This window comes from Manduca sexta, chromosome 3 (assembly GCF_014839805.1).
Source record: "Manduca sexta isolate Smith_Timp_Sample1 chromosome 3, JHU_Msex_v1.0, whole genome shotgun sequence".
Classification (NCBI taxonomy): Eukaryota; Metazoa; Arthropoda; class Insecta; order Lepidoptera; family Sphingidae; genus Manduca; species Manduca sexta.
In genome coordinates, this window is record NC_051117.1 from 2385393 (window position 1) to 2409322 (window position 23930).

A 23930-nucleotide genomic window follows, 5' to 3' on the forward strand; every position below is an offset into this window, starting at 1 on the left:
TTTGATACTCTAATAAATATATTTTTCTACTCACACCACTGATAAACTCTATAAATCTAATCTAGCATTACAAGAGACGATAAACGTTTTAAATCTTACAAATATTGTCTTAAATACAAACGACTACGAACGTTCACTAGCTTTTTTTATTTTAAAAATTGACGTAGATACACAGAAAATAGAGATAGCAAGATATCATTTATAATTTTACTAAATAATCGTTGATATGACAACGTTGGATAGAAATTTTAATATGACGGTAGACAAATTTAAATATTCAAAAAGTTACAATTTTGTGTTTTAAACTGCTTTCATTTATAAAAAATCTACAGTATAGAAATGCTTTGGTCTCTATTAGAACACAGAAGTTTAGTTAATCCATAGGTTATATGCATTAAATACTTTTCTAAATATATTTTGAAAAATAAAATATAGTTTTAAATAGTTTTTATAATAAAAGATTATCAAACATTGTATAGAGAATAAATATGTCTAATCATAGAGTATAATATTTTTTTCTATATTTGACCGAAATGGTGACGTTTTGTCCGTTGTCTGAGTTTCTTTATAAATACATTTCAATATAACTTGTTTTAAAAATATTTATTAAAGCTGATTAACCAAAAGGAATAACTAAAATTAAATATTTAAAACGAATTAATATTTTATATGAATCTTTGATTTTTCGCATTAAAATATTTAATGAATGAATTTTTAGATCAAAAAGTACACACGGTTTTTCTTATAAGATAGATAAACATCTTGGATATAGTTCCATAAATAACACACTTTAATATGAATATACATTAACTACTATAAAGGGATTAAATGCTTTATATTTTAAGATATTCAAAACACCATAAAGATTCAAAATACGCGTCCAAATGCGTTTTATATAAGTTTTAAACATAGATATAAACACTTAAGTCCTTCAAGGCTAAACATATTTAACTAAAGTATATTTTAAACTAAATATTTAAGTGAAATGTGACTAAAATCATTGGAGATTACTAAGAGCATAATACCTTAGCGAAACGATATTTTTTAAATCGATTATTATTGATATCAAGTCAGCGTTTCATCGATATAAATTCTACATCAAATTAAAACCTCATTTTATTTTAGCCACAATTCAAAAACCTTAACACTAATTTAAATGGAAGACAGATAATAATTAAAATATATTTTCACTTAAAATCTAAACCTTATAAATAATTGTAAAATGTAAACATACGTAAACGCGTCGCAACGCACACACTGTTCAAACGGAAAGTCATCAAATTATCTTAGGCCTAAATATTATTATTTTCTAAAAATCACATACATAGATCTAGACTAGCGTAGACGAATATGTCCTACTATGGACCAGGAAAGATATTTGGGAATAGAAAATACGCTCCACAAATATTTGTCCCGTAATATTGTATAAACTACTTTTGCCCGATTTTATATAGTCGGGGATCTAAATATCATGAGGTTAATATATTATAAATACTGCGATATTGGCACATATGATAGCTAATTGTGCGTAAATATTTAGAATATCAAACTCCGTTACTGACGTCCTTATAATTGTGTTCCATGGTTTCATAAATATCGATGACAATTGAGAGTAAACTGATGCATATTGATTATTAAAAAGTTTTAAAGCTTGTCTGTGGTTAACAACTTTTAAAATTAATTTTGCAAATGAAACAAAACCATAATCACATCTGAATCCCATTCCAAATGAATTCTCAACTCCCTGAGATCCTGATGTTAAGTAAGTCGCTGTGTTAACTTTGCAAGTCCAACGTCTTTTGTATATCACGCTCTATCTGTCATATGGCGGCTTAATGACAGAGAGAACATGACAATTGTTAGTTAATTTATTACCTATATATGTTCTATTGGCTTTAAAAATCTGTCTTACTGTTATAAATATCTTGTAGGTTATTGGACCTGCATTGTTGTTGGCTGCGTCTACGCCTGTGCGTGTTTCGCCTGTTCTTCGGCCTGCATCTTGGTTCGAAGAGACGGGACGTCTTCCGGAATACGGACGATTTTGTGGAATTTCTGGAATTATAATGATAAAAAGTTGATGAGAAATATAAATTAGTGTCTTTTTTACATTCTTAATGATTGTAATGGTACTCATTTTGTAAAGTCAAATTCAAGTTTCATATTAATTATTTTAACATACAGCAAATTTATACGATTACTGTGCTTAAGCCAAATGGACTTAAAAGTTAATAAAAAAATAGGCAAAATCATGAAAAATATTAATTTATACGTAAGTTACATTATCACTGTATGTCTAATAACGGATGGAAACAACATTCGTCGTATATGATGTAAAGAGAAAGTAAAATTATAATCAATCACGACAAAATTTAAAAATAAAAATATCAAAATTTAAATAGAAACATCTACTACTATTAGAGTTAGAAAACATACAATCTTCTAAAAGTTACCTCTTGCCAAGTGCCAGGCGTGACTCTCCACAAGTAGATCATGTATCCTGGAATGCACAGCATGGACGACAGCGCGGTGAACCAGCCAAAAGCGTGGGACCACCAGGGATATTCGTAGTTCATGTACTTGATAGGAGTCCACTGCACCAAGTTGAAGATAAAGACGCTCTGCAAGAGATGGTTGGGTTACTTACTTATTAGGTCGTATACTAGACGACATTTGGAGAACTACAGCTGCCTTTTCTTGGCCAAAATGTAATGTGTAACAAAGGTGCACGTTTCGATTTTAGGAGATTGAAAATTATTGTTGTTGTTTCGTTTTATATTTTTATAGGTGCCCGATAAATTCTCTTCTTCTTTTCAATTTCCGTTCCCTTTTATCAGAGTCTGCAATGCCTCTACTATTCTAGCATTATTTATGAAAAATTACAGGCTGAGGCGATTAATTGCATTTAAAATATTTACCCAGTTAATTATAATTTACCAATGCAATTTACCCACCATAATGACGAAAACTTACTTTACATACCAAAATGGCAATTACTTTATGTGATTGTTATGATTACCCATGCACTGGTAGACAATGATGACAACCCTTAAATTATAAAAAAAAATACTAACAATACAAATAGCAGGCGTGAAGCCGACCCAGCAGAACTTCCACCAAATGGTGGGGTAGTAGCCGATCATCTCCTTGATACCGTCGTAGAAGCGGTTCACGCCGAACGCCCACGAGATGGACACGCACTCGAAGAAGATCAGGAACAGCAGACAGAAGCCAGACACGGCGTAGGAGTCCAGGATTTGGAACACGTACATACCACCCTGGGAATGAATTGATAATTTTTTTTATGTTGTTATGTAATTTCAGATGTTCAACTAGGCAAGTTAAGGAGTAGAGAGCTGGAATAATAACCGTGTTTATATTTTTCCTAGATAAACCTGTAGCAGAACGAAATAGCTCTTTTGAATATTAGGTTCTTTTTTTAGATAGAGCACTCATTTCTCCCTCGAGTCGATCTCTCTCAATCGAAGACTGTTGCTATTTTACTATTATTTGCCTCGACATAAATTACAGAATCCTTGTTTTCATCAAAGTTATTTACCTCAGATATACAAGACAGTCCGACCAGGTACGAGATGATGCAAGTAATGGCGATGAAGATTTCCTTCCTCCTTCTGAGGAGTTTGGGCCACTCGTCAATGACGGCGGTGATGAATCCTTCCATGGTGCAGAACTGGCTGTCCAACCCGATGAGCAGCAGCATGAAGAAGAAGAGACAAGACCAAAGTGGAGCGCCGGGTAGTTGGAGAACTGCTGATGGGTACGCGAGGAAGGCTAAGCCAGGACCTGGGTAAAACAAATTGATTGGAGCTCTTTGTTATTATAATACGGACATATTTTAATTATATGTGCAGAATCGATAGACATTTTGTATTCTATTATAGTAATGCGTAGTCAAATTAATTTATAGATATATAAACAGTTTAGTAAAGTAATGTCCCGCTTTACATAAAACAGAATTAGTTTACGATTGAATTTTATATCCTCCCTAATATATTTTGTAAGGTTGAAAATCCAAAAGTTTTCTTATAAAGTCAGCAACCAATAAATTTTTCTGGCATTGTATGGCTATAGAAGCCGGTTAATACTGTAAAGTCTCCCGTTATTAAGGTTTAATGCCACCCTCAGCCCCTCTTTCCAGGTTTGCGATTTCTTTAATATCAATAACAGTACCTGATGCGGCAACCTCAGCAACTGGTCGTTGCTGCTCATGCGCCATGAACCCGACCACGGAGAAGATCACGAAACCAGCGAACATAGAAGTACTGGAGTTCACCGAGCAGACTATCAAAGCATCCCTGAAAATAAACGTCAGTATGATAGATAAACTTATGAGAGAGTCTGCCTAAATATGATGTACCTGCTATGCTTTGTTCATTTCTATATACAAATAGCAAAATCTATGCTTTGTTGTGGTTCAATATTCAAGATGAAATCCAAGGTCCAAATACAAGGTCCCAGGATGTAAAGTAGAAGTATATTATAGGTGGTAAAACTATTTATCAGATGATAGAATTGATTGCCTTATCATGCAGACGTAGTGTTAAAAAAATAATAAATTTGCACGTACTTGTAAACGTTATTGGTGAACTTGTTATAGCTTCCCAAAGCGACGAGTGTGCCCAAACCAAGGCCATAAGAGAAGAAGATCTGAGTGACAGCGTCGATCCACACTTCAGACTCCAGAAGTTTCGACATGTTGGGCATTACGTAGAACTTAATGCCTTCCATCGCTCCAGGGAGGGTAATTCCTATGGAAAGTAGATTTTATGTAAATGTAGCTCTATCAATTCTATATTTAACAAGTATTTAGTAATAGGGGACCGGCCTGTGTTTGATTTTGTACATTATTCTATATGTAATGGTTAATAATAGGAAAAAGAAACCCTGCTGCGAAAACTGCATTAAAATTGGTTAAAAAATGAGCAAGTAATTCATATTTCAAATATTACTATGTGCCGAAGTGGGCGCGAAGTGGGGATATCGCTTCATCTCTTTCTTTCGCACGCGTCGTAATGCCCTATGACGTCACACGTGGTTATTGCGCCTCTTTTCTGTTTCTTGTTACTTACCCCTTCTACCGAAATTAAAAGACTTATAACTTGTTGAATTTTTACCGGATTTAAATAATTCTTTCTGCGTTATAATTTATATAACGTAAATATTTGATAATAATAAAGAACAAAAATGAGTCCGGTCCCCTATTAAAATTGGGTGTAATTTTCTTTCATATCAAGAAACGGTAGACTTAACTGGAAAATACCTCGATGTAATTTGTAATTTAACAGATAGAAAGTTTTGCTATTGTTTCCCTACGATCGCAAGATTGCAACAAAAGTTGGAAACACATTTATTGTTGAAAGAACCACTAAAGTCACAAATTAGTTATATGTAGTTACTTGATATAAAAACCAAAATACCTACTAAATACAATTTGCTAATATAATACACAAGGTGTTAAACAGATACTCTTAATTTATTCCACGAACCTCTGATCAGCAGAACAGTGAGCAAGAAGTATGGGAACAAGGCGGTGAAGTAAACGACCTTGCCGGTCCACCTGACACCCTTCCAGATGCAGAAGTAGCACAGAACCCAGACGAGAAGCAGAGTCCCCGCCAGCTCCCAGCGGATGTTGCCGATGTGTTCAATTCCAGAAGAGATTTGGAGAGCGCGGCGTCTGTTAAAGAAGACTTAGGATATCACACGCTTGTATTTCTTGACATGTTCTTATAATATCTTGTTTATTAGTTGTATTAGAAAGTCTTTCCTATCACATATAACAAATTACACGAATCATATTATCACTTATTACATGAATCCTTTTCCACCATTGAAAGTAATTCTTCTATGTTTTCTTTTCTATTACTAAGTTTTTATTACTGATAATAATTATAATCAATCAGTACGCCGTATTAGAGCCGCAATTATAAGCTAAGCATCTAATTATTCTTCATAAAATCCTTTCTAGCCAGCCGAAAACAAACTCAAAGTTCTATAAATCGTTGATGAGAAACTTTAAATGTTTTTTAATTCCACTCACTCCCAGAATTCCTTAACGGGGTCGGAGAGGACAGCTTTGCTAACATTCCTTCCGTTCAGGGTGCAGAAGGTGCTCATATCGCCCAGCGAGGACCAGCATGTAAGGTTCTTCCTATCGTAGGGGTTGACGCAAGTGGCTGTGTTCCAATAGTTGTCGCAGTTCCTCCAGGGGACATCTGGGAAGACGAAGAGGTTTATGATAGATATATCCTGAAAAATTGCGTCGTTTCTACTTTTAAATTGAAGGTGTATTACAATAAATTGTATTTTAGTATATAATTTCGAGAAGAATGAAAATAATCGAAAGAAGCTTGACGAATGGTGACTTAAGATACAAAAAGTGCATCAAACATTTAAATATTTATTTCGCCTGTCTATAAATAAATAAAGTAATAACAAAAAGAATCTGAGTTTCTTCCATTCAGATATTAAATTTATTTTTAACGTTTATACCGTAGTTTCTTGTTGTAAGTCCAAATGGATCTTTGACACGCTTACCTGATCTCATGGACATGAAGAAATAGAAGATGGCCCAAGCAAGGATAACTATGTAGTACACGTTCATCCAGCAGGACATGACAGCTGCAGCATAACCGATACCTGAACAGACACAAAATTGAATATAGTGTTAAGTACAATTCAGCCAAAAAATTTAACAAGTTCTAAATATCACTAAGTTAAATTTATTTGTGTTTTATTTCTAAAGTGTTTGTAGTTTATTTGAGTAAAGTAATATTATAAATACACGAATTGTGAACTTTCTTTTTTGGAAATCAGTAAAAAAATAGATGTATGTATTTTTTTATCGAAGTCTAAAATTTGTTCATATATTTTTGTAACAACTATCAAGAACAATAATGATTTCAATGTCTTAAAAAAAAAATATAAATATACTTTAATAGTAAAACTCCAAATACATGTCAAATATTTCTAAGGTAGTAACGTATTTGAACAATATCGGATATAAAAATTAATTTACACCTTCGCCTAAACATAAATATTAAAACCAAATTTTAAACATCGATCCTAAATCTTTATTGTCTAGATTAAACTATGCAATAACCTTTCTCAGTTACAAATTAGATCTAATATCATCAAAGAAATGCTTAGCATTTACAAAATCCTTTAGATTAACAATTTAAATTGTATGAAAGGTCCCTTTAAAGGATCAAGCGATTACCCTAAAACGTACATTTGAAAACGACATCTTTGGGTTAACGGGGAAATTAGGTAACCTGGTTAAAACTTTTCATTTGGAGTAGACTGTGTGGAATGTTCGTTATTCGAATATTTCTGCAAACTTTATTGAGACTTTAGACGCTTTCTTTTTCGTATAAGTTATTTAGAACTAAATATCTTAAATTATCACCAAGAAGTAACCATACTCCATATATAATATTGTGCTTTGATTATTTTATTTACGATTAATTTTAAATGAATTAATAAGCGCAATTGGTAACCCAATCATCAAATCTCAGTTAATTCTGATGGAAATCAACATTCAATTTCTTTTTTTACATAGTTTCATAATTTCTGATATATTTCTTCCGTTAACATAATTATTAGCTTTTTTATCTATAAAATGTTTATTTTTATGTCAATAAGAAACATTGATGAAAGAATTGCCAAAATCAAGACCATTTTCATCACAGGGTCCAATCACATAGGAAGGTTCAATTACTGGAGGAATTTAAACGAGACGCAACGGCGGATCCGGGGCCTACATCGGTTAGAACATTGGCTTGAGACCTAGACTGTCTAGCGTCTAATTTTGTTGATAAGTTGTTAGTAATACATTCATTTACATTTTCTGGGCCATTAGCTAAACTGAATAACAGAGAGTCATAGTTATTTAATGTTTCATAAACATCTCAAAATGTCCCACATTTTGTATATTTACTTTCAGCGCCTTAATGTTTTATTAAGTTTAATAATTTTAAAACTATAAATAAGGTACAACATTTAAAGTCCATACCAAATTAAGAGCACCAGGTTCCTACGCCATATGTGCACTTACAGTAAAAACGATGGGTATCTAACCTAAGATCATCTAAGATAATACAAATTACTAAACGCAAACTTACCTTTGAAAATAGGGGCGATCTTGAACACACCAAGTCCTCCGATAGTCAACATCTGTCCCATAGCGAGTTCCATGAAGAACATCGGAATACCAGCGAGGAAGAGAGTCAAGAAGTAAGGGATGAGGAAGGCACCACCACCGTTCTTGTAGCAGAGGTAAGGAAAACGCCAGACATTGCCAAGACCGATCGCCAAGCCGATGACAGAGAGGATGAAGTCGAGTTTGCTGGCCCAGGAGCCTCTTTCGGGTAAATTTGATTTGACTGCGACATCGCTGGAAAAATAATCTTCCATTAATCAAACACAGAAACTAAATAGATAATATGTATTATAATTCAACTTCGAATATTTCCTAGCAGTTTAGACAGTTACTTTTTAAAGAATAAGGATGCTACTAGAAAACATTAATTTTCATCAGGCAACCTTCCACGAGCCTTCTAAACTTTAAGTGTATCAATTATAGTTGGAGATTTGTTTGAACTTGGTCTTATTAATTAACTAAATAAAGTACAAAAGCGTGTACTACAAAACCATCTTCTTTGAGATATTTATAGATAGAAAGATGTATCGTCGTCATTAAAATATTAAAGAAATTTTCCGTTCTTCAAACAGTCATTATGATTAATAACTTAGAAACTCCTTTACATAAGAATATCAGTTAACTTCCTAATTATCTATTTCTCTGCCTACCTCGGTTTGTTACCGCTGCCTTGCGCGCTAAGTTCGATGTCGTCGCTTCGTGAATCATTTTTTGTTTCCATGTCTCCTTCTCTTTTTATCTCTTCGAAACCTTTATAAAATTTCTTCAGCACACTGGACCGCTATCCCAATTTATATTTGACTTAGGTGGAATGTACCAACATGTTTAAAGAAGTACGTTGACTAGAAATTGGGCCGTTGCTAATTTTGAATCTGAAACGATAAATTCATGTTATAGGATGTCGTTATCAGACAATATTTGCTTCAGGTCTTCGTGTTGTAGAACTTAAAGTTAAATTGACGGTCTTTTGCTCGAGAATCCATCCGCGTTCTCACCTTGTGACAATATATTAAAAAAAAAAATTAATCCTTAAAAAATCATTAAAAGCAAAAAATAATAATTACACAACAGATACTATTACCAATTTTTAAGTCGGTGAGCAAAAAACTATGGGACCGCTCATTAAAAAAAAAGAATATTCCAAATCGATTCAAAAATGATCGAGTTCTGAAGTAACAAAAATTATAAACAAATACACATCGAATTAATAACCACTTCCTTTTTAGAAAATCGCTTAAAAATGATCTCTATTAAACTCTTAAAAATCATCCAATTATAATTAGAATCGAATCAATGCTAAGTTGCTTCCTTACGTTAAATAGACAAGGCCTCAACAATTTGCACTGAACAAAATCAATGGACTAACTTGAACTCTCTGAGAAAACGAGTAAAATAATCATTTGTTTTACGACTCTTCCTTGCTATAAATTGGACGGAACGTAAACGAAATCCTTGCTTATATCACAAAGAACTTCATACATTTGGGGATTGTTTATATTATTAGATCTATTTTATGATCTACTCGCCTTTTAAATAAGGTAGTGAGAGAAAGACTGGAATAGCAATTATCTCAGTTGAGTCTAGAGTAACTCCGTCTTTTCTAAGCTATCTGTTAATTTTATTAATCAGTTTAATAAGGTTAATAAAAGATCATTAAGAGATCTGTATATAATTGTTCCTGTGGTATAAAAATTCTATTAACATGTATTAGGGATTTAAATTGAAAGGCATGACATAGAAACACCACAAGGATATCTACAGTTAAATCCAAATACACACCTACATATAACATATGAATATAATGAACATATGAATATTATATGATAAACCTGGTAATTGTGAAATTGATTCTACATTTAAAATTATTGTTAAAAAAATAACAATAAAAAAACCTAAAAGTAATACTATTCTCCAAAAAAAATACTAATTATTAACAAATGACAGGTAAAAGACCACAATGGATTTTGTGACGTCAGCAGCTATATAGTGCTGATGTACAAGTGAGATAGGGAGATGTTTCTAGCTCACCATAATAAAATATTAACTATACCGCGTTCTTTTTTTTAATTATTATTGAAATATCAAATAAATTAAAAGTCTTAAGTAAAATAAAAGGTGGGTTTTGCTTTCAAAAACCACACAACAAACCTATGAAACTACACTATACCTCTTCTAAATCTTTCAAGATATAGTTAAGTCTGACTTGGAATTTATATACAAATAATACTATTTGTATGTCCTACACCTCACACAAGCGTAACCATTTATGAATATACCTACGAGCCAGGAACTGTATGTTCGCTTGTGTCAGATCGATTTAAATCAAGTGCTCCTGTTATAACAAACGTATCCGCATAATGATTCATCGGGTATGGACCCTATACAGGAATTCCGTTATGCTGTTTGTAAACAATCGGTAAGGTCTATTAAATACCAACTATATTAACCCACTGTTGGGCACGGACCTCTACTGAAAAGATTAGGCGTCCGACTTGACCTAAACCCTGTTGGCAGGCTTCATGTTCCTTTTAAATTCTTGTTATGAAATTTTGGTTAGGTTTCCTTACGATGACTTCTTTCAGAGTTAAAGCGAGCGATAATTTATAAGGAATACGTTATCTTAAAAATAGGTACCTATTAATGTGTGTATACAGCTAGGCCTTCTCTATTTATTTGTAGAAATAGGGAGTGTTAATATAACTAAATGCGACATAATACAGCACTTTCCTAATTAAATATTTTGAACGTCGGTAGAATCAACAAAGTTTCATTTAATATCAATAACTTGATTGAGTTCAATAGTGACTTGGGAATTTATATCAATTATTATTTTTCAGAGATTTTTTAAATTCAATGAGATTAGGGATGAGAAATTCGTATATAAATTAATAACAACTGTAATAATAAAGTTATGTACTCTGAACATTTAAATTCGTAAAGGTATATTTACCAAAGGCTATTTTTTAATAAATCAGAATCCAAATTCAATAAACCGAATATCGTTGTGATTTTGTAGACAACGAAATCCTCAACATCAGGATTAACCAAAATCTATTTGTTTTGATACAATAAGGCTATTTATGAAGATTTGAAAATATCATTTTAGGTTGGTTAAATTCTTAAACACTTTCCGTAATTCACAGCTTTAGAATAAAAATCTATGAACTCAATTTAATTGCTTCTTCATTAGAATTTAAAACTGCTTTGAATAAATACATATTATATTTAATAATTTATTTCACCTTTTCTGAAGTTATATTACTAATATCCACAATGATGCCTTAGGATTTATTATTGTTATCGAATTCAAATTATCACTTCCTGGTTAAAATTTTCAATTAAATTCCATTAACTTCAATGAAAATAGTAGTATGTAGTAAATCAATTTCACAACATTTGGCGTATTTTCTTTACATACTAAATTGTAGTTATATGTATTTACTTCAAATTTCAGAGTTATTTCTAAATTATAGAGCGTGGCTTTTTATTTTCATGCGGAACACTCGTGTTAGTGTCTAAGGTCTTCGTAAATTTATCCAACGCCACTTCAGATATTACTTCAATAATTAAATATCTGCTCTTTTTATTTCACTGGCGATATATTGTAACATTAATAGTTACTTGTGAAATCTAATTGTAATACTAAGTGTCAAAATTATCTTCGGAAACATTCATGTTTCTTCTTTGGTGAATTCGTCTTTTATCTACTGTCTTTAGCTATACTATTTTATGAATACTGAATGATTCTCCACTATCTTTACCCACAAATACTTTTTCGATCACATTGAAACTAGTTTTAGATCTCTATTTTCTTCTCTACCTAATGTTATATCCACGAACTGTCATCCCATCGCATAACAGTCAGTTCAGACAAAAACATGACGATTTAACACAACTTTTTGAACTTCTACCTAATTCCAGGTGTCTACATTCTATATACTTTATATTTCCTATCAACCAGCTACCACCCCATTACACAACACAAACCTTCAAAATATCTAACACGACATAACACAACTCGCTCAACACAAAATAACTTACATCAAAAACCATCACAATCCACAACACAACACATCACAGACCGAAAGCCGTCACAATATCGCCGAGGAGGTGTTGTCGCAAGCGCACCGCATGCTGGAATGACTATATGTTGCTAGCAACCGCAGCACCTAGAGATGCGAACTCGCCAGCTGTCAGTGTTGGAAAGAATTTATGAGTATATGCCCCCACCGGAAATATTGATGGGGATAGCGCGGGAGCGGCTACGGGCCACGATACGATTCCATCATGTAGATTGGTTAACGAGGGTTTAGTTTGTCGCTGTTAGGTACTCGAGTTTCTTTGGGTGCATTATTTTTGGGCTGATTTTTCCGTAACTTCTCTATCATGTAGTACGTTTCTAAATCTATTATTTCAGTCAGTTTTATCACAGCACGAATAACCTAGCAGCTGTGATATATTGTCTATAGAGGAACGGCTTCAAAAATTTAAATGTAAAAGGTTGTGTCATGTCCGATAATTCAAAAAATATTCAGGTAACATTAAAATGGTAGAGGTTTTAAAAGTAGAGCCACACGATCGACATAATTGTCTTCTACCAATGTATAACCATCGTCTCAATTATAACCGCTATGAAATCTTTTGTTAGTGTCTATTGTACCTAAATTGAGATATCCCAAAGAACAAACAGTCCCCCATATTTGCTAACCCTATTTTTTACATTTCCTATAGTTAATGATTTCATATATATACGCGAGTGTTTGATATGGAAGTGAAATTATTTATCGGACTTTATCGCGGTTTTTGTATTATAATTTTCTCACGATGTTCGAAGACTGCAGTCTTCGTCGTCACGGGGCGGAGTGAGATGTGGGTCATCCGATACGTCAAAGTCAAAACAATATCTACTTATATTTTATAATTATAAATTATTTTAGCTCTTCACGGTCCGATTTTCACAGAATAAGCTCACAGTCTCTTGAAGTATGGCAGCCGGTCTTTTGGGTTCCGCTTATATTATATTATTATCCTAGACTGTTGCAAGTTTCCAACCATCCACCCGTAAAGTTTGAAGTCTAAAATTCGCGTAAACATAAGAAATCATTACTGCAGATCTTATTAAATAATTATAAGAAATATCTACTCATCCAATGACCTTTACTCGCTGCAGAAACACCATTATTTTAAAATTCAACAACTAATTCAACTGTAACAAAGTTAAATGATTTCTTGCAAGAATACAAAGTGTTTTAATTAAGCTAGCGATAAGTTCGTAACTTTCGTGGGGTATCTAATTCAAAACTTACTAAGATATAAGTTATGCAGACTTGATGCAGTTTTAAGTTTAATTAATATATTCTAGATATCTATTCTAGCGGGGATAGCCTAGTTGGGGTGGAACGGACTGCCGACGCGAATGTCTCCGGGTTCAAAACCTAAGGGCATACACCTATGACTTTTCTAAAGTTATGTGTGTATTTTTATGAATTATCGCTTGCTTTAACGGCGATGGAAAACATCGTGAGGAAACTTGCATACCTGAGAAGTTCTTTATAGGAATTTTGAGGGTGTGTGAAGTCTACCAACCCGCACTAGGCCAGCGTGGTGGACTAAGGCCTAATCCCTCTCAGTAGTAGAGGAGGCCCGTGCTCAGCAGTGGACCGTATATAATACAGGGCTAATATTATTATATGGATATCTATTTTATAAACACATCAATTTCATTGTTAATAAGGCGTCGACGATGTCGACTTTAGTTTTTTGACGATCAACATTTCACAGCACCAAAACATTAAATATTATTCTGTGACTACGTTCAGTGTCACCTTGAGTATGCGACGCAAATATGGAACCCCTAATAAGAAGTTAATAAACGACGATTCGAATGCATATGAATACCATGTCATTGCTTATCGCTTTACGAAAATCATTTCTATGTGCTATTACTACTGGACATTGGACAAATCACTGATAAACTGTGAAGACATAGACTGAAGAGATTTCTGGGGGCCCAAATAGCCGCCTTCCTTCTATAATTATACCTTTCTTATATATTCCTTAGCATATCCATGTTTGTGTTGATTATTGTGGTTATTTGTTGGTGATCGTTTACCATCAGCTAATCCACTTGCACATTTGCATTGTAAATGCAATAAAAGGATTTCATAAAAAGGCACTATTTTCATAATAAATATGCTTATTAATCTACTGTTAAACCAAAGTACAAAGACGTTTAAAACTCAAAGTAATAAAAAAAAATCTTCGAAGAACTGCGCACAAAACTATGCAATATGATATTATTGTAATTCCATAAATAAATTGTGATTTACTCTGTAATATCAATAAATAAATACTAGCACATACGCTGTACACATATAACACTATTTCGACTTTAGAAAAAATAACATTCCTATAAACTATTCAAATATATCACAAATTCTTCATAAACCATTATTATACATGGTGTACTCTAAATTTTTCAATAAAAATTCCTTGCGCACATGTGACATTATTTTTATTATCAAACTAGCATCATTATTAGTAAATATGTACTCACCACTCTCCGTGCAATTTTCCCACGATGGGACGTCGTCACACCACCAGATATTCTCAGTTTGTAGACAAAGGATCATTTTGGATACACAGCATCCTGAAATTCACGCATGCGCTGAAGAATATTCCTTACCCCTACGATTTGTAGCCGAAAGCGAGTTTTGAGTGAGTTTGAATTGGGTATTAAAGTTTTTTTATATTAAAATCCAAATGAACTTAAGGCACTCAAATGTTTTTACTGGTGGTAGGGCTATTTTCATATGTGAGAGTCCGCCAGGGTAAGTATCACCGCAATGTCTATTTCTGACGCCAAGCAGCTGTATGTAGTCAGTAGTCACTATTGTGTTCCCGTTTGAAGGACATTGTTGCCAGTGTACCTACTGGACATAATAAGACTTAACATCTCATGTCTCAGGATGGCGAGCGCAGTGAAATACCAAACAATACTTTGTGATTCAAGGTGTTGGATGGATTTTCTACTGTTTATGGGCGGTCGTATCGCTTACCGTCAGGGAAACGGCAAGCTCGTCTCTTCATTCAAAGCAATAAAAAAAAATTCTAATGGCCATTTTCAATAAACAAACAATCTAAATCTCCTATCTAGTCTGTAATAAAGAACAATCAAAAGAATTCATTTAAAAGCGTGTTAAAACTCCGTTCTGATTGGTCCCTTGTCACGATGGATCAAAAATGTGATTGAGATTATAATTGAAAACATCTGTAAATGGTTTTCAAGTGTCTCTACCTTATTTAAAACTAGCTTTTGCTCGCTGCTTCTTATTATATGTAATGGCAATATGGGACTTAACAAAGCTGGTGAAATGTGGGTGTGTTATACCTCTGTCTACCCCTGAAAAGGGGAATGATTAATATATGTATCTAGTATTTCTTACATACTTATAGTAAAGTGAAATGGCGTAGTTTTGTTTCGCTCTGTTGTAGTTAATATAACAATACTTATAATAAATCTGTAGAGAGGTAAATTCTGTACATGAAATATATTTCCAAAATAATAACTATCAGGGGGTGATTAGGGATCGATACTGATGCCAAAAATGCAATTAGTAAAATTTTTGTCTGTCTGTATAACCGTTATAGAAACAAAAACTACTCGACGGATTTTAACGAAACTTGGTACAATTATTTTTCATACTCCTGTGCTGGTTATAGTATACTTTTCATCACGCTACAATTAATAGGAGCAGAGCAGTGAAGGGAAATGTTGGGAAAACGGGAGAAGTTACTCCATTTTTTAAGCTTCCGTCGCGTGTGCAACCGTAATGGTTAAAGCTACATAGAAATCATGTATGACGGAAATGTTCTCCTTAAAATTATGTAAAAAATATCCCACGACAGCATATGTCTATCTTTTATGGTTGACTCACAATGACACGTGTAACTCCCGATAGCTTAGCAGTTCGAAGCTTTCTCATTATATTTGTTTACTAATCTTAGGAACTATCGGTCCAAATTGAAAAATTCTTTTTGCGTTGGATAGCCCTTTATTTGTGGAGTGCTCTAAGTTATATATCATCACGCTATGACCAATAGGAGCGGAGCAGTAATGAAACATGTTGCAAAAACGGGGACAATTTATTAGTTTTGAGAGCGTCCGATGCGTGCGCTGCGTAAACGGTTAAAGTTATGCAACAATGATGTATGACGGGATTGTTCCTCTTAAAAAAGTTCTAAAAAATATATTATAAAACAAAGTCCCCCGCTGCATCCGTCTACCTAAACGTGTTAAACGCAAAAACTACCCAACGTATTAAGATGAAATTTGGTATGGAGACAGTTTAAGACCCTGGGAAGAACATAGGCTCCCGGGAAACTACTACTATTATAATGGAAAACTTTAGCCTGAAAAACTTTATAACGCGGGCGGAGCCGCGAGCAAAAGCTAGTATAACATAATCGACAACTCATAGTAAACTACCATAGAGCCTTAAAATTCAGAAACGTCATTTACAAACATATTTTATTCATCCAGACAAATATACACCTTAAGAACGTGCTATTAAGTTCAATATTGTTTAAGTCTGTGCACAATAATTTACATTATACAGGTGATGAATAACAGTCAGTGTAATTTAATCTTTGTTAAATGGAAATAATGGTCAAATTCAAGCGTTTAGTTTTCCCTACACAAAAGGTCTGCAGTTACCGCAATATTTCGAATAACTTAATTTCTGTTAATGTTCAAAAATGTTCATTTCTGAGTATAATTTGCAAGCTTTGTGACTTGGGTTGCTGGGAGTAATGTAAATGTCGATCTTTTTTAAAAACATCGCATGCGACATCTATACTTCTATACTATTATATAAAGCTGAAGAGTTTGTTTGTTCGTTTGTTTGTTTGTTTGAACGCGCTAATCTCAGGAACGACCGGTCCAAACTGAAAAATTCTTTTTGCGTTGGATAGCCCTTTGTTCGTGGAGTGCTATAGGCTATATATCATAACGCTATACCCAATAGGAGCAGAGCAGTAATGGCCAATCTCAGGAACTACCGGTCCAAACTGAAAAAATCTTTTTGCGTTGGATAGCCCTTTGTTCGTGGAGTGATATAGGCTATATATCATAACGCTATACCCAATAGGAGCGGAGCAGTAATGGCTAATCTCAGGAACTACCGGTCCAAACTGAAAAAATATTTTTGCGTTGGATAGCCCTTTGTTCGTGCTGTGCTATAAGTTATATATCATTACGCTATACCCAATAGGAGCGGAGCAGTAATGGCTAATCTCGGGAACTACCGGTCCAAACTGAAAAAATCTTTTTGCGTCGGATAGCCCTTTGTTCGTGGAGTGCTATAGGCTATATATCATCACGCTATACCCAATAAGAGCGCAGCAGTAATGGCTAATTTCAGGAACTACTGATTCGAACTGAAAAATTCTTTTTGCGTTGGATAGCCCTTTATTCGTGGAGTGCTATAGGCTATATATCATCACGCTATACCCAATAGGAGCGGAGCAGTAATGGCTAATCTCAGGCACTACCGATTCGAACTGAAAAAATATTTTTGTGTTGAATAGCCCTTTTTATGTGGAGTGCTCTAAGTTATATATCATCACGCTATGACCAATAGGAGCGGAGCAGTAATGAAACATGTTGCAAAAACGGGGACAATTTATTAGTTTTGAGAGCGTCCGATGCGTGCGCTGCGTAAACGGTTAAAGTTATGCAACAATGATGTATGACGGGATTGTTCCTCTTAAAAAGTTCTAAAAAATATATTATAAAACAAAGTCCCCCGCTGCATCCGTCTACCTAAACGTGTTAAACGCAAAAACTACCCAACGTATTAAGATGAAATTTGGTATGGAGACAGTTTAAGACCCTGGGAAGAACATAGGCTCCCGGGAAACTACTACTTTTATAACGGAAAACTTTAGCCTGGAAAACTTTATAACGCGGGCGGAGCCGCGGGCAAAAGCTAGTATTTTATAAATATTACTAGAGCGGTTTTTTTCTTTATAAAAAAATCAGTTGGCATATGTATGTAAGTGCATCACTTAAGAATGGGTTGACTGATTAATCTTGTGATTTATTGCTAATTATCAGGACAAGGTCTCAAAGAATAATTTGGAAAAATCAAGGGGAAAATACGGCAAAAGTTGGCAATGTGGGTGATATTTTTGTATGACAATATTTTTTGTACGTTTATTACCAAAATCACCTGACCAATTTCAATTATTATTTTTTGTGAGAGCTTCATAAATTCAAGCTTGAATTATAAACTACTTTTAGATCCGATAAGTGGCGGTGTTGTCGAAACCTAAACTATGAAAAGTAGTCATACAGTAATATATAAAATGCGGTCTGTGGCAGATCATGGTCTGCCGGGCCCACTAGCTAATTATAAAATACTTATGGTATTTTTCAATATTATACTGTAAGTATACTCTTCCAATTTTTGACTCATTATAACTTATATTATTTCTTACTATTATTATAAATTGTTAATAATAATAATAATATCAGCCCTGTCTTATATACTCGCCCACTGCTGAGCACGGGCCTCCTCTACTACTGAGAGGGATTAAGCCTTAGTCCACCACGCTGGCCTAGTGCGGATTGGTAGACCTCACACACCCTCGAAATTCCTATAGAGAACTTCTCAGGTATGCAGGTTTCCTCACGATGTTTTTCTTCACCGTTAAAGCAAGCGATAATTAACAAAGAATACACACATAATTTTTTTGAAAAATCAATGGTGTGTGCCCTTGGGATTTGAACCTGCGGACATTCGTCACGGCAGTCCGTTCCACAACCAACTAGGCTATCGCCGCTTATAAATTGTTACTATCGATATATTAATACGTGTAGAGAAAACCTAGTACATCTTTGTAAGCATTGCGCGCACGGAAAGAGATTTGACATGATTAAAGTTTTCATAAAATGAAAAAAAAATTATAAGACTTGTTACAAATATATTAAATTCGACGGTCGAATTTTGGCCACTGGACGACCACTAATTATTCTGAGTTTGTATTCATGAAAACGTCTAGAAATTTGTTAGATAACAAGCGTACATATAATATCACGCATTTATCCCCGAAGGGGTATGCAGAGGCGCAACTAGGGCACCCACTTGTCGCCAAGTGTGTTCCGTCCCATGATGTGATAGGGGGCGAGCCTATCGCCATATCGGGCACAAATTCCAGACTCCGGGCTGATACTGAGCAGAAAAACCCAAATATCACTTTGCCTGAACCGGGATTCGAACCCAGGACCTCAGAGCGCTATTGTACCGGACATGCAATACAACTACGCCACTGAGGCAGTCGAGTCGACTCGAGTAGATAACAAACGTGAACGAGTTTAAAAAAATCCACAGTCCAAACACATCCCCTATCCCACTATAATACAATGTAAAATTAGAAAAACCTTAGTGGTATCGAAATAAAAACGTCCAACGAAACATCGGAAAATTGTAATACAAAAAATCGCGACAAAATCCGAAAACTAATTTTATATCGATATCTTATGTCCAATTAAACATATAAAATCATTACCCAAGTTACATAACCTGGGCATCAAACCAAAAACCTCCCGATCTACATTACGCTACCACACGACGAGATGCAGTCTCGGTAAAATAGATAATAACGTTTATAGTCAAGACTGTTTAATCTTAACAGAATACTACGTTGCAGACAAAGTAAACACAGGTTATTGTTTACCTAGGTTAGTGCCCTCGGGCGGTCCCAGGGAGGGAGTTGAAGGCTATCGAACACCCCCCACAAGTATAATCAATCCCTATTCCATATGAATATTAATGTATAATCGAACGAGGTAGACCAAATGTAAGTGTTTGTGTAGTCTGGAAGCAGCGAATTGATGTTTATTTTGCACCTGGACTTTTAGCTACCCAGCTACGACTCTGAATTCAACCGCAAGCCCTCTTCGCTAATTGATAAAGTCTGGAACAATGTGGAGTGCTGCAGACTTGTAGAAAAGCATTAAAATTTATCTTTGTTAGCTAGTATTCACGTTTACATATCTAGGATTGCTGCTTCGTCCACGTGTAATTTTTAAAATTCCTTTATTACCCATGGGAACAAATCACCGGGATTAAAAGTAGCCTATGTGTTCTATGACATGGTCTATCCGTATTCCAAATTTCATCCAAATCTGTTCAATTGTTTCTGTGTTTACTTCTAACAAACATACAAACTTTTACTTTAAGTAAGACGTAACATATTTATGATAATGTGTAGACAGAAGTGTAATGTATTATTTTATAAAATACGTACATAACTGATAAAGTGAATTTATCCCTATCTCATGATAGGGGAGAACACAAATGGCGTGAAGCGGGAGTCTCTCCTCACCCCTTTAGGAAAAATTACTTGATTTACTTAGCTTCGTTTTTATTTTACTTAGACAACTAATCGCTAGCCTAATGATAGACAGCAGTGTATACAATATTATTTTATGCCAATCGTTCACAAAGAATACAAGCTATGTTAATCAGTAACTCAATCAAAAATCTATGCGATTTTTTTGTTTACGCACCTGTTTCTAGCAAACATAGACCTAAATGTATTTGCAAATTTTCACATTAAATATGAGTAAGATTACCGACTTGGTTTATTCTAATCGAAATCCGATACACAGTTATGATTGAGCAGTAAATGACGGGTTGATCAACATTTATCGATCCTGTGACCTAATTCCCGCTGCATCCCGGATCAAGGACGGCTCAGGTGCCGCTCATCTGGCAGGATAAGCAAATACTCCTGTGTGACGGCCATATAATTTTTTGGAAATGGAACGTTATGTTTTTGTGTTATATTTATAATATTGGCCGTTACTTTGGTTTTTGGAAAATATTAGATGAAAAAGAAAGATAATTATAAAAAATTATTCAAAATTCGTAATATGTAGAGACTAATATATTCTAGAGAAAAATAATGTATTTGCTACGATACTTAATGATTTGTTTTATTATCAAACTAAAGCAATTAGTAAAATAAATATTAGAGCCTATTCGGATCTGTTGTTTGGATTCGAAAAAAACTCAGGGAAATAAAAAAAATATTTATAAATATTGCCAAAATCGGGTTTTATTTTTTAGGAAATCCCATATTTTTATAAAAATAAAATCTAAAAACACCAAATTATTAAGTAAGCATTTAATTTACCAGTTCTTTAGATTCTTATGTCAAATAATTTTACGAGACAAAAAACTGAATCTCCAATTATTCAATAGCAAGGATATCTCAACCAAAACCGCCTCATTAATAAACATTAATTAACTAATCACATTTTGTCTTTTAATTACGCCAAGGTTAGCTTACGATTAAATAGGTCTGCAAGAATTACAAAAAACAGTATTTATTGATTATAATTATTAACATTATGGGTTAGTTTGGGTAACCCTGGTAAATACTTTATTTTTGTTTTTAGTAATTTGTTTTGTTAAACCACTGTTTTAAACTGTAAAACACATTATGTACTTTTTTACAATAAACTTATTAATTATTATTATTTTATTCCCAAAAAATACTAAATTGGAAAGACAAAACATCGATTATTTATAACTTGTACTATTTTTATCAGAGGTAAGGTATCTGCCTCCGATATGCGGGTCATACACGGAGATCATGGAACGAAGGTGTCGGCAGAGGGCGTCGCCGTGCGATCCCACGGGAGCCGCGCGACATCCGGGGGGGGAGCGCGGATGTGACGACGTCCGGGACACACACGGTATACTGTGGCGGGATGAGTCTGGAGATATGGGATACTTTAAACGAAATAACGGCAGATAAATAATTATAACACATAAGCCAGAAATTATGTTTATCATTTACTTAAATTATACCTATAGTTTAAAGCTACTTAAGTACATTATTAGTTATTCGCTTCAGGTCGACATCAAGTAGTTGGTCTGACTGCCCAAATATAAGAATAGCTTCCATGCTATTTCACTTAGCGAAACCCCTATTGAGTTTATTGATTCTATTGTCTCCTAAATTGAAAATTGATCTAAGAATGAACCCAAAAACTTAAAACAGCTGCTAGAATTGTTTTCAACTAACTATTTATCGCGATAAATGTTTGATTGTTCAGTAAATTTACATATAACCTCTCCATAGAACATAGAACCTCTCCGAGAACCACGTTTTTTTTATTAAAAAGGACAACGTCTACCTACCTGTATTTTTCATCGAGTTTAATGTGAATACCTACCTATATCTATAGTGTTGCACAAAGCTAAAAAATAACACGTTCAGCTCTAGAACTAAATGCTGTTCAACTTAATTGTGATTTTTTTCATTAATAGATATTTTAATTATCTAGTAGTTATAGCGGCTTCTTATCTAAGAAATGAGCTTTTATCTTGGAATTGATGATTAAGGTCTCCGAAGCCATAAACATAATTAATTCATATAATGTAAGCCCAAAAATATGTTATTAATTATTATTTAGAATATGTTAGGTATAAACACTAAATTTATTATTTCATTATTATATTAAAAAAATGTTAACGCTAACTTCTATTGATAATAAAATACATCCGAAGACATATCCCGCGATCGTATACCATCTGTATTCTCGTGTAAAACACAATCGCACCTCGCGCGAAATGGGAAGCAATTACTGACACATATGTCAGTAGGATAGGAAGCACGGGTCCCTACAAACCCTACGGTAGGACCTTCTGTTGCGCAATACTGACATCAGGGGGAAATAATTTAGAGTTCAGAATTACTTATTTAGAATAGCATAGAACAAGACCGCCAAAAAATGTTTAATTATTGTTTCAAGACATATGGACTTATTAAATTTGTACCTATTCTCAGTTCAATACTTTTTAGGGTAACTTCGAAAGTAAAAAACGGAAATCTTATAGGATCACTTTGTTTATACCTTCTGCCGATAAGCAGTTTGTTATCTGATGAAATTGTATTGTCCGCAAAGACTTGCATTTCAGAAGAATAAGGAATGAGGATTTACGCTTTAAATCAAAATTTATCAAAAAATCTATAACCATTGGAATTATAGATTCATCACATAGGCGAAAATAGTTGCAGTTATAGGTCAAGGTACATGATAATATTTATTATTACTTAAATAAAGTCGCTTATATAACTGAAGACAATTTTAATAATAATAATAATATCAGCCCTGTATTATATACTGTCCCAATGTTGGGCACCGGCTCCTCTACTACTGAGAGGCATTAGGCCTTAATCCACCACGCTGGCCGAGTGCGGAATGGTAGACTTCACACACCCTCAAAATTCCTATAGCGAATTTCTCAGGTATGCAGGTTTCCTCATTATGTTTTCCTTCACCGTTAAAGTAAGCTATAATTCACAAAGAATACATACATAATTTTTTAGAAAAATTAGAGGTGTGTGCCCTTGGGATTTGAACCTGCAGACATTCGTCTCGGCAGTCCGTTCCACAACCAACTAGGCATAAATTATAGGAATCTAAATAGTGATTAATTTAATGGGTTAATTTTTTATATGTGGCACAAGTCAAAATGGCTTTCGTAACAGTTTATTGTTTTGACAGATGTTAGTAAGGTTAACTTATTAGGTCTATTACCACTCGTTACATAAATAAACCAATGTTAAGCAAACATATCATTAGTATAAATATAAATCAGATTTTTAGAAAAATCATAGGCTCGTGTACATCACAGTAATAAAACAAAATTGGGACATTTTCAACGTG

At 33.9% G+C, this 23930-nt stretch overlaps 1 protein-coding gene across 1 annotated transcript; it reads right to left on the minus strand.

Annotated features, from left to right (window-relative positions):
- Positions 1-1119: 1119 nt before the first annotated feature.
- LOC115441249 (sodium- and chloride-dependent GABA transporter 1) lies at positions 1120-12364 on the minus strand. Its single transcript, XM_030165970.2, has 12 exons — positions 12224-12364; positions 8833-9054; positions 8145-8416; positions 6559-6660; positions 6062-6236; positions 5508-5698; positions 4589-4769; positions 4192-4316; positions 3560-3804; positions 3075-3278; positions 2454-2621; positions 1120-2055 (listed from the first exon to the last, which is right to left on the minus strand). The coding sequence occupies exons 2-12, from the start codon at positions 8901-8903 to the stop codon at positions 1963-1965; spliced, it is 1827 nt and encodes a 608-aa protein (XP_030021830.2). The 5' UTR covers positions 8904-9054; positions 12224-12364; the 3' UTR covers positions 1120-1962.
- Between the last annotated feature and the right edge of the window lie 11566 nt (positions 12365-23930).